At 37.6% G+C, this 12,576-nt stretch overlaps 1 protein-coding gene across 2 annotated transcripts in view; it reads left to right on the plus strand.

Moving 5' to 3' along the window:
• PLA2G4A (phospholipase A2 group IVA) overlaps positions 1-12,576 on the plus strand; it is a 174,257-nt gene that overhangs the window by 32,850 nt on the left and 128,831 nt on the right. For both annotated transcript variants that reach the window (XM_059875405.1, NM_001075864.1), the window contains 1 exon segment: positions 463-565. In XM_059875405.1, the coding sequence (XP_059731388.1) occupies positions 533-565 (33 nt within the window). In that variant the 5' untranslated portion in view covers positions 463-532.

A 12,576-nucleotide genomic window follows, 5' to 3' on the forward strand; every position in this document is an offset into this window, starting at 1 on the left:
TTTAACATGAATGTGTTTTTAAAACTTAACACATAGCTAAAATGAAAAGCATTCCTTTTTTAAAATTGTGAATGTCTGTAGTACTGATCCAATTAAGAAAATAAATGATAGCATGTGGCTTTTTGATTATAAATAGTACAAAAATAATTTTAATTTTCCACAATTTCCATAAATTTCTCATGAAGTACTTGGCAAATGCAAAAAAAAAAATAATCCTGGAGTTTCCTAATAATTACTCACAGAATAAATTTGAACAAATATGGAAAGTAAGCAGTAATAGCAGAATATGTTTATCCTTTTTAAGTGATGTGTGTATACCCACACGTATAAACAATTTGGGAGCTCAATCCGCACAAGTCCCCTTGGGTAGAATTTACTTCCTAAGAGTCACATCTATCATCATTTAAATCTTGTAAATGCATCTAAGAAAAGGCTTAACAATAAGGACTGTTTATTTTGTAGGTTTTAAAGAAGCTAGAGTGCCAAAGAAGACTTTTGAAGTGTGAAGAGATTTCTCGTGATTGAAACCAACATGTCATTTATAGATCCTTATCAACACATTATAGTAAGTCATTTACTGCTTATATATTCTTCTGGGAGGGGGTCAGACATACTTTTGTGCATGAGTATCGGTGAAGTTGCTTGTTAAGTGTCAGTTACAAATTGGCATTTGCCATGGGCACTTGCCATCTACCTACCTTTACAAGTATTAAATCATGTGCTTCTGCTGAGACCTTCAACTACCCCCTGAAAGGAGTTCAAGGTAGAGAGTATAAATGAAGCAGGTAGTGAGTATAAATGTGCTGGAGGTGGGGAGCAGGGGTGGGGAACTGGCAGAATAGGTCTTTAGATAGATATTTTCAGGAGCCCATTTTATGAGCCTGATTCTTACATCTTCCATGTCTAGAAAAGCATTAAAATCCTTCATGGTGACAACTGCTCCTTGTGACTAACAACACCTTCAAAAGACTAGTAGAAACCTTCTGGAAAATATGTGCTTGATTGCATGTACTCACCCTTCACCGAAATCACATATATACTGACCTCTTTGGAGCAGATTCTTAGAGCTATCTGAGGTTCTGTCTCCTGCATTGCAATCCTCATTTTGCCCCAAATAAAACTTAACTTGCAGCTTTCTTTTAAGTCGACAAAAATATAAAAATCTATGAAAAGTCTAACATTTTTAGATGAAAATTATGTAAACTTACTGTGGTTCAAATAAGGTAGAATCTGTAATAAAACTAACTCATCTCTTCTTTTTATCACTGTAAGTTTCCAGAAAAAAGGGATTTGGAAGGGAAAATGCCAAAACATCTGAAATAGTATTGAATGTTCATGAAACAATAAAAAGTGTAGTTCAGTTCAGTTCAGTTCAGTTGCTCGGTCGTGTCCGACTCTGCGACCCCATGAACCACAGCACACCAGGCCTCCCTGTCCATCACCAACTCCCAGAGTCCACCCAAACCCATGTCCATTGAGTCAGTGATGCCATCCAACCATCTCATCCTCTGTCATCCCTTTCTCCTCCTGCCTTCAATCCTTCTGAGCATCAAGGTCTTTTCCAATGAGTCAGCTCTTCACATCAGGTGGCCAAAGTATTGGAGTTTCAGCTTCAACATCAGTCCTTCCAATGAACACCCAGGACTGATCTCCTTTAGAATGGACTGGTTGGATCTCCTTGCAGTCCAAGGGACTCTCAAGAGTCTTCTCCAACACCACAGTTCAAAAGCATCAATTCTTCGGCGCTCAGCTTTCTTTATAGTCCAACTCTCACATCCATATGTGACCACTGGAAAAAACCATAGCCTTGACTAGATGGACTTTTGTCGGCAAAGTAATGTCTCTGCTTTTTAATATGCTGTCTAGGTTGGTCATAACTTTTTTTCCAAGGAGTAAGCATCTTTTAATTTCATGGCTGCAATCACCATCTACAGTGATTTTGGAGCCCAGAAAAATAAAGTCAGACACTGTGTAGTTCTCACTTAGCAAATGTCAACCTGCACTCTTCATATGAAATGACAGAGAGAGAAAATAATTATTGCATTAAGGACTATACTTTGGTATGCATTTTCAAGGTAATTAATTTTGTAAACTGTCCTTTAGTTAGATATATTGTGTGTGCTCAATCTCTCAGTCATGTCTGACTCTTTGTGACCCTATGCACTATAGCCCACCAGGCTCCTCTGTCCATGGGATTTTCCAGGCAAGAGTAATGGAGTGAGTTGCCATTTCCTATTCCAGGAGGTCTTCCCAACCCAGGGATTGAACCTACACCTCCCATATCTCCTACATTGGCAGGCAGATTTTTTACCACCAGCACCACCTGGGAAGCCCAAGATATATTTAAACAAAGTCTTTTATGGTTGGGTAATTTTAGTAAAATGTTGAGTATTTCAGATTTTAGGGTGGAACTTTCCAAATTCCATTAGAAGTGTACTCTCTCTTCTGATCATAGAAGCAGAGGAGAAAACATTTTCTTTGCTAAGTTTAGCACTTGAGATCCAATTAGATTTACATGGACTAGAAATAGTTTTTATGGATATTAAGGAATAATACAAAGCCTCATTTCTATTTAAATTGAACCGCTCTTCTCTTACCCAAAGCCTCACAAGCTGCCATCCTCTCTCTCCCTGCTTGGATAGCAAGGATTACTATACTGTAACTTTTTGTAGTTCTTTCTTCCATTCACAACTTGAATCATTGAAAACTGTATTCAGCTTTTCTACTTCACAAAAGGGTCTCATCACTAAGGACCTCTTTGCTGCTGAATTAAATAGATTCTTCAGGTACCCCTCACCCCCATCTCTGCTAGTCATTCTCTTCTTCTTAAAACTCCTGAAAAGTTTTTTTTTTTTGCAAGCTTCTTTTAATGTTTGATTTTTTTTAAAGAACTGAAACATATAATATATAAAGTGCATAAATTTTAATTGTTCAGCTTGATGGATTTTTGCACATGTATTTCACCCATGAAACCATCATCCAGATAAAGGTATGCATTATAAGTACCCTGAAAGAGTTGCTCATGTCCCTTCCAGTCCGTAAGCTCCACAAAACTAACCAGCTATTTGTCTTTTATTACCAAAGATCAGTTTTCCTATTCTTGACCCTCATTAGATGCCTGCATTCCACTCTTTGTCTGTGAGATTCATTCATGCTGTTGTGAGTAGCAGAATTGCACGCTTTTACATTGCCATGTAGTATCTCATTATTTGAATCCTGTGCTCATGTGTGCCAAGTCTATTCATTCGTGTCTGACTCTTTGCAACCCTGTGAATGGTAACTCACTAGGCTTATCAGTCCATGGGGATTCTCCAGGCAAGAATACTGGAGTGGGTTGCCATGCCCTCCTTCAGGGGATCTTCCTGACCCAGGGATCGAACTTATGTCTCTTAAGTCTCCTGCATTGGCAGGTGGGTTCTTTACCACTAGCGCCACCTGGGAAGCCCTGAATACAGTATACTGCAAACTACTTATCTAGTCCACTGATTACCGTCGTGCCCTCACTAAATGGCAATGGTACCTTTGCTAATCGGGCAATGTATGATTTGGTTTCTTTTCAGTTCTATTGGTGTTTGTTTGCCCCAATATCAATCTACTTTAATGTCTGTGGCTTTGAAATGGTAGTGTAAATCCTCCAACCTTTTCTTCTTTGAGATTCCTTGTCTTTTTTTAGGCTTCTGCATTTCCATATAAGTTTTGAAATCACTCTGTCAACTCACGTACACACACACACAAATGCTGGGATTTTTATTAGAACTGAAATTATTTTGTAGGTAATTTAGGGGAGAGATGACATGATAATAATATTGAATCTTCCAATCTATTTACAATGCATGAAGCGTTAGTCTCTCAGTCATGTCCAACTCTGTGCGACATTATGGACTGTAGCCCACCAGGCTCTTCTGTCTGTGGTATTTTCCAGGCAAGAATATTGGAGTGGGTTGCCATTCCCTTTTCCAGGGGGTCTTCCAGATCCAGGGATCGAACTTGGGTCTCCTGCATTGCAGGCAGGTTCTTTACTGTCTGAGCCACTAGGGGAGCCCTCAATGCATGAAACTAACGTTAAACTAATGTTCAACTAGAAACTAAAATACCAATGTTGCATTTATATGGAAACAGTTTTTGCAGATGCAGTGAACTTACTAAATTTCTTTATTAATTCTAATAGTTTGTAGGTTCTTTTAGATTTTTAACTTGTACATTCCTGCTATTGATGAATAACTCATTTTATTTCTTCCTTTTTAATTTTTAATATTCATTTATTTTTCCACTTTACTGATTGTAGACCATCTATTTTAGGTATAGCTTACAAGTTTGAAAATATTTTATTTTCATAATTGTTCAATTAAAAGAATTTTCTGAATTTTATTATGATTTATTTTTTGACACATAGATTAAACATTTATTTCTTAATTTTCAAACATTTGATAATTTTTTTGTTTCTCTTTGTCATTAATTTCTAATCTCATTCCTTTCTGTTCAGAGAATATACTCTATAATTTTTGTTGTTTCAGTTTTTACATGAGATGCTCTCGCACATTGTCTATTCTGGTAAAGGTTCCATATACAACAATGTGTTTCATATTCAACTTTTGCTTTATGAATTTTTAAGATATATTATTAATGCATATAAGTTTTGAATTGTATATATCTCTGTTTAATTGATATTTTATCATTTAATAGGTCTTTTTTATCTCATTATTAGAGACTGAATTTTTACTTTGTCTTTTATTAAAATAATCCCTTTTAGTTTCTTTGATAAGTGCATCCTTTCACTTTCAATTTACATTTTCCTTATATTTAATGTGTAGTTCTTGTAAAAAGCATATAATCAAGGTTTAATTTGAGATAATCTTTGTTTTCTGAAACAATATCCTACATTCCTTCCACCATTATGGTTTTTTGTAGATGAATTTAAACAATGAAGGTAAGTTCTTTTTAACTGGTTTTTCATAATGATGACATTTCTATATTTTTTGTGCAAATTAGTTTTTTTCCTCACTCTACCATCTCAAGATGTATGGATAATTTCTGTAACTCAGAGAATGCAATCAAAGTGTTGACATGAACACTTTGGCACTTGAAACTGAGAAGAAAGATAAGGTTAAAGTGTATAACCCTGAGCTTGGGACGAAGACCAAGTATAATTCTAAATCTTTAACATTTAGACTTTGAATTCACTCTGACTCCAAATTTATTTAAAAATTTTTTTTTTTTCTGAGCACTTATCATCATTTATTTTATTTTTTAATTTTTATTTTTTTGGTTGCAGCTTGTAGGATCTTAGTTCCCAGACCAGGAATTGAGCCTAGGCCCTTGGCAATGAGAGTGTGGAGTTCTAAACACTGAACTGCCAGGGAATTTCCTTTATCATAACTTATTGAATGCCCATTGTGTTCTAGTCCCGGTCAGTAGGCACTGGGAATCAAAATAATCCCTGAATCGAGCTTATAGTGCTATATTAGTGCTCAGTCAATTCAATTCAGTTCAGTCGCTCAGCCGTGTCCAACTCTTTGTGACCCCATGAATTGCGGCAAGCCAGGCCTCCCTGTCCATCACCAACTCCCGGAGTTCACTCAAACTCACGTCCATCGAGTCGGTGATGCCATCCAGCCATCTCATCCTCTGTCGTCCCCTTCTCCTCCTGTTCCCAATCCCTCCCAGCATCAGAGTCTTTTCCAATGAGTCAACTCTTTGCATGAGGTGGCCAAAGTACTGGAGTTTCAGCTTTAGCATCATTCCTTCCAAAGAACACCCAGGACCGATCTCCTTTAGAATGGACTGCTTGGATCTCCTTGAAGTCTAAGGGACTCTCAAGAGTCTTCTCTAACACCATAGTTCAAAAGCATCAATTCTTCAGCTCTCAGCTTTCTTCACAGTCCAACTCTCACATCCATACATGACCACTGGAAAAACCATAGCTTTGACTAGACGGACCTTTGTTGGCAAAGTAATGTCTCTGCTTTTCAATATGCTGTCTAGGTTGATCATAACTTTCCTTCCAAGGAGTGAGCATCTTTTAATTTCATGGCTGCAATCACCATCTGCCGTGATTTTGGAGCCCAAAACTCAGTCACTTAGTCGTGTCCAAATTGAGCTTATATCTGGCAGACAAACAATCTATAATAATCGTAATGACTCTGATAGGAGATGATGAAGATTACTCTGGGGATATACAACGTGAATAACTAATAACAGGAATCTTCTGGAATTCCCTGAGAAAGTGACATGTAAGCACAGACCTGAAGGTTAGGAAAAGAATGAGAAAATGACTGGATTGGAAAGGGCATGTGTGAAGTAAGTAGTCTGGAGGTAAGAAAGTACATGCCATTAGGAATAGAAAGAAGTTAGGTATGGTTGGAGGATAATACGTTTTGAAAAACATTATTTCAAATGACCTTCGCTTTTCTACCTCATTTGACCATTCACCTCATTAACGCCTGTGCAGTCCCACAGGTCTCATGGCAGTTGACCGTATTACCTGGCCATTTAGTTTCTCTTTTTTTTTAAACAAGGGATAAAATATTTAAAATCAAACTGTATCTGAATATTTTAAGGCTCATTTCCGTCATCTTTCCTTGCAGATTTTGTTAACTATAGCCAAATATGTAGGTCATAATAATTCTCTCTCTCTCTCTCACTCAGTTGTGTCTCTTTGTGACTCTGTGGACTGTAGCCCACCAGGCTCCTCTGTCCATGGAATTCTCCAGGCAAGCATACTGGAGTGGGTTGCCATTCCCTTCTCCAGGGGATCTTCCTGACCTAGGGATCGAACCCAGGTCTCCCATATTGCAGGTGTATTTTTTGCTGTTGGAGCCACCAGGGAAGCCCAATAATTACCTATATGGCACCCTAATGTGATGAAATGTGCCAAAGCCACACACCTGTATCACATTTTTCTTGACCTTCCCCAGCATCAGAATTGGACACTCCATCAACATTCCAAGGTATAGCCCTTTTCTTTTTAAAAAACTTTTTATTGTATATTGGAATATAGCCAGTTATATAACAATATTATGATAGTTTCAGGTGGACAGCAAAGGGACACAGCCATACATACACATGCATCCATTCTCCCCTCAAACTCCCCTCCCATCCAAGCTGCCACATAACATGAGCAGAGTTCCCTGTGATTGTATAGCCCTTTTCAATACAGAGGATCCTAAGAGCTTTCTGGTATTATTCATGCTTGTTTTTGTTATGTGTTTAAAAAAACAAACAACTATGCACGTGTGTGTCTATGTGTAAATTGCTTTTGTGACAAAATTTCCTGCTTTAGTTTTCACAGAAAGATACTTTTCACAATATATAGGTGAGTGCACTCAACACAGAACAATTTTATTAAGAAGGAAAGATGTGGAAAGCTAAGCCAACTTACTCGTAGTGAAGGGTGCCAGATGGGCCAACGCAGTTTCAGCTGCCTCAAGGCAGTGAAGATTGGATTCATCTTCACCATACCTGTGATGCAGGGACATGTTGGAGAATCCTGTGGGCTGATACAGCAAGTTCTCGTTTCCATTGGTGCCAACTTTTAAGAATGGAGGAGAAAGTGGAGTAACACATCTATGGCAGAATGCAATGTCCACAGGTCTAATAAAATATTTATTAAAAAAAATTCCATCTTTTTACTCTGAAGGGATGAGTCACTTCACTGGAGTGAAAAAAATCCAGAGCTCTTCCCACCACCTATTAGCAATGGAGGGCCAGGGCCCCACATCCATGGAAATCTGAGGTTGTGTCCACACTGAGGTCAACCACCTGGGTATTCGAGCCTGACTGCCTGCTAAAATACAGGGACCTTTGAAAAAGGTCATTGTAGGATGACTGGAAATGTTACCAAAAAAGTACAAAGCTATTATTCTAGATTATTATGGTAACATGGGGGGTGGGGGAAACCACTGAGTAGGTCATCAAAGAACTACTGTTTTAGTGGCAATTCCAGACTTCAGTTACGTGCTCTTGAGCACTTAAGCTTTTAGCTGCTTCACATGCAGTATGAATAGTACCTGTATGTCTGTTCCACAGGGCTTTATAAATAATAAATTGTTATGTACATAAGTATTCTTTACAGACTTAATGAGGTAAGATATTTCCAGGGGGCAGCAAGAGGTGAGATACTGCTGCTGGGAAATCAGAAATATAAAGGTGAGAAAATCATTACAGAAATACCAGAACAGCGCACAAGGAAAAAGGAGGTTTATGGCAAGAGCATATTTTTGGTGAGCACTAACAAATTCTAGCAAAGTGAGAAAGAGGACGGCTAATGATAAGCTTCTGCTGTTTTTCTGATACCAGCCGTTCCCTGCCACAAGCCTTTCATTTGAGGAAAAAGTATGTGCATTTAAAATAATGTCCGTATCTCTGCTTCTTCACCATAGAGCACAGGCTGGGGATCCCTGGAAAGTCACCGGGTTTACTTCTTAATTCTTGAATTTTGATTTGGTTCTTTTTCAAAACTTCTGAGCCTTTTTTTTTTTTTTAAATCATACTGAAGTTTGACTTCAATTTCCTTAAACATGGTAAGCGTAGTTTCACTGTTTCATGGAGAGAACTATTTCTGTGTCTGTTAATTAATTGTGCTGGTTTGTAGTCTTGGTGTGATACCTCCTCGTGTTCCTAATGACCTTTGATTTTGCTGAACATCATTATAATGAAAAATCATCTCTAGAAATAATTCTTCAGAATTTCATTGGTTTCCATCAAGCTTCTTGGGAAGCCAGCAGTCTGGGATAAAGGAAATCCCCGTTTCAGGTTAGGAGAAGGCAATGGCACCCCACTCCAGTATTCCACTCTAGTCTTCCACTCCAACCCACTGTAGTATTCTAATATTCTTACCTGGAGACTCGCCATGGACAGAGAAGCCTGGCAGGCTACAGTCCATGGGATCGCAAAGAGCTGGACACGACTGAGCAACTTATAACAAGGCACTGAACAGTACTACGGACTGGTTGGCTTATAAACAATAGAAACTTATTGCTCACATTTATGGAATCTGAGAAGTCCAAGATTGAGACGTGAGCATGGTTGTATTTGATGAGGGCCTGGTTTGTAGCTGCAGTGTCCACTTTGTGGACGTGGCAAAGCATCTCTCTCAGTTCTTTCATAAAAGCACTTAACCGTTCATGTTTGTTTGTTTGTTTTTTTCCTTCCCAAACGTCCCATCTTCTAATACTGTCATCTTTGAGGGTTTAAAATGTCAACATGTATTTTGGGGGGACACAAACATTCAGACTATACCAGATTGATCTAGCCATGGAGATATATTGTGAAGAATTGTCTTATGAGGTTATGGAGACTGAAAAGTCCCATATCTACCATCAGAAAACTGGAGATCCAGGACAGACAGCAGTGTAATTCAGTTCAAGATAGGAGATAAAATGAGCTCAAGCAGTGAGATAGGGGAAAAAAGGGCAAATTCTTCCTTTTATTCTTTTCAGGCCCTCAACGGATTGGATGATGCCAACCACAATGGAGATGGCAATTTCCTTTCCCAACTCCAGTGATTCAAGTACTCATCTTATCCGCAGACACCCTCATAGACACACACAGAAATGATGTTTAATCTGGGCACTTTGTGGCCAAGTTGACAAATGAAATTAAACATCATAGTCACTTTTAGGAAAATGCTTACTTACCCTGTAAAACCTCATTCCGTTTGTATTTATTTTCTGTGGGAAGTGGTAACTCAGATTATTTAGTCTGCCACCATCACAAGTGAAATTTAATGTCTTCCTTTTACTCTAAATCCATTGTGCCTCTGGATAATTCCAAGAAGATAATCACCTCATCTTAAAAGATTTCCACAGATGGTAAAACTATCCCCCAAACTTGACATTCAATATTGCCCCGTGTGAAATTCTAATGTTGGAATCTGTGTTTGTAACAGGGGACCCTTGAGAAACCCCATGTAGTTGGTAATATTATAGTTGCCATTTTACAGATGAGGAAACCGAGGCTACAAGGGGTTCCTGGACCTAGTTCCAACATGTGTGTGAAGGGTTCTCCACATCAACAAACAATTCTTGGATACTAGCAGAGTGACCAAGAATTCAACTCAATTCTATGATTATAAAATGCATAATTATATAATTATAAAATTGTTATGATGATATATGTATATTTGATTATCTGAATAACCAAATATATATATATTTCTTATAAATCATAGCACTGCAGGGGTAGAAAATGAAGATGGAAAGTGCAAAACACTATATTGTGAAAACCTTCTGACTTTTGCCTGTGTCTCTTAGATATTAATCACTTTACAATTAATGCTTGAGGGAAAGAAGTAAGACAAAGGTTTTTAACAAGTCCCTTAAAAAAGGGTATATTATCCAAAATAGTATCTGTAAATATATTCATATTTTCAAGTCTGTTGGGTCTACTAGACTTAAAGTTCACCTCTGAAAGTTATCAGTGCAAAGACATCTTAGATTTGAATGAATATGACATATCACCTAGGTCAGTAATTCTAAACCAAGTAAGTATCTGACACCCAGAGGACTTTAAGGACTTACGGGGAGAACTTTTCAAGTGCACATGCTGCCTCTTGTGTTCTAGTGAGCCCCTCCAGTAGGGCAAAGGTGTATCTATACTTCACAGGCCTTACCTTAGCCATAATTACTCCTAGGAGAGTGTAGATTTTTTTTCAGGATTATTGTTACCTGAAAACTGGGTGAATGTTCAACCAAAAGACACAAGCAAAAGATCAAGAGAAGGAAGGATTTACTATTTGCAGCAAGTAAGGAGAATGGCAGGCTTCTTTCCCAAAATAGTGTTTCCCAAACTGCAAAATTGGGGAAGTTTTAAACTAGGGTACATGCATCTTCACGAAGGGGCTTGAGCCTTTAGTCTGGCATAATTGCAGCAAAGATTGACAGAGTCCAGGCTTTTGTTGACTGAAGTCACAAAGGCTAGAAAAGCTGCTGCTGCTGCAGCTGCTGCTAAGTCGCTTCAGTCATGTCCAACTCTGTGCACAAGTCATATTTCTGATTCTAATTTTTCTTAATGATGTCTGCTAAAGTTATATTTTGTTGCCAAATTTGGTGTTTTGGACATTAGGGTAATTTGTACATACAGCCAATCCATGACTAATAGTTCTTAAAGCAAGTTTAGGTAGAACTGTTGATTTTAAATAAACTGATTGCTCTTTTCTTTAAAAAATGTGGAAGAATAGTTTACAAGGTGTCTCTTAAATGTATTAGAATGAAATCACACTAGAATGTGACATTTAAAATAAGTATTTTATCTAAACAAGCATCTTGACTCTTGGATGACATCAATGCAACGATTCTTCTCAAAATTGCTGAGATCTGTCTGAAGTTGCCTGTGGCTGATTATGGTGATCACAATCTCTGTGTTCAGTATTGAGATTCTGTAGTCCTTATCATCCTAACAGCCTTTAGTTTTAATATGAGTTAAAATTAGGCAATGGCAGTTGAACAGAAAAAAAAATGTGTGCAGAATCTACCTTTTCTTCCATCAGATTTGTTTCATGATTGTTCTTTGGTTCTTCTTTGTAACAGTAGAACTTTCAACAGATTAGGATAATCATCAAATTGATTTTATATAAATTGATTAGTTCTTTTTCCCAATCATTTTAGTTACAGATGTCAGTATAATTCTCCAGAATGAATTTAATGCAGTAGCAGTTTTCATGATGACTTGGAAATTGTAGTTGTGGGGAAAAAAAAGAGCCGGGGAGGCGGGTCATGATTTTCAATATGAAAAAGATTTTGCATAAGGAAAGACACTCGGAGTAAGGTAATCCAAGACCTGAAGGCAAGGCTTAATCTTGGTGACTGAGTCAGGGCATTGAGCTTATATTTGACGTCTTACTTGAAATATGGCCTCTCTTTTGTCAACTACCAAGTAAGTACCGTGCTGAGTCATTAGGTTCCCACCGCACCACAGGGAACACTGGTTTTGTATTCAATAACATTATTTCCTCTGGCATCATTCCTGAGACGTAATCAAAAGTCTCTTATCCAAGTTAGAAGCTAGCCTAGTCCATACTAGTTTGAAATTGTATGTGATACTGGCCCCAGGAAACATGGCTCTTTACAGCACTTAAAAAGAGCATACTTTTGACACTCTTGTTTTGAAGGTGTGACCATTAATTTACTGGTCATCTGAAGATTTGTGATGCCTCCAAAATTAACGTAAAAACCAAGAAAGTGATTGCTCCTTATCTTCTGTGAGCAGTGTGCAAGTTCGTATATACAAGTTCTGATTGTAGTTAGTAAGATAGAATTGAGGCTAATGGAAATAAAAACAGATTAAAATGGAGAGTTGAATGATAGAGAAAATTACCCAATTACTAGAGAGACTTTAGATTAACTTCAGATATAATAGACTAGATTGTAACTATCTATAAAACTTTAATAAATGGAAGTAGCCCTTTTTTACTATCAGGAATCGGTGTTGGTATTATTATTCTCTATAAGTAAAGGAATATAGAAAGAATAAAGACACTGGGGACAGGAAGACTGGTTTCTAATTCAATTTTAGCTTTTATTGTCTGTGAGATACTGGGAATTACTTAATATCTCAGAATCTCACTTACTCATCTGTAAA

This window comes from Bos taurus, chromosome 16 (genome assembly GCF_002263795.3).
Source record: "Bos taurus isolate L1 Dominette 01449 registration number 42190680 breed Hereford chromosome 16, ARS-UCD2.0, whole genome shotgun sequence".
Classification (NCBI taxonomy): domain Eukaryota; kingdom Metazoa; phylum Chordata; class Mammalia; order Artiodactyla; family Bovidae; genus Bos; species Bos taurus.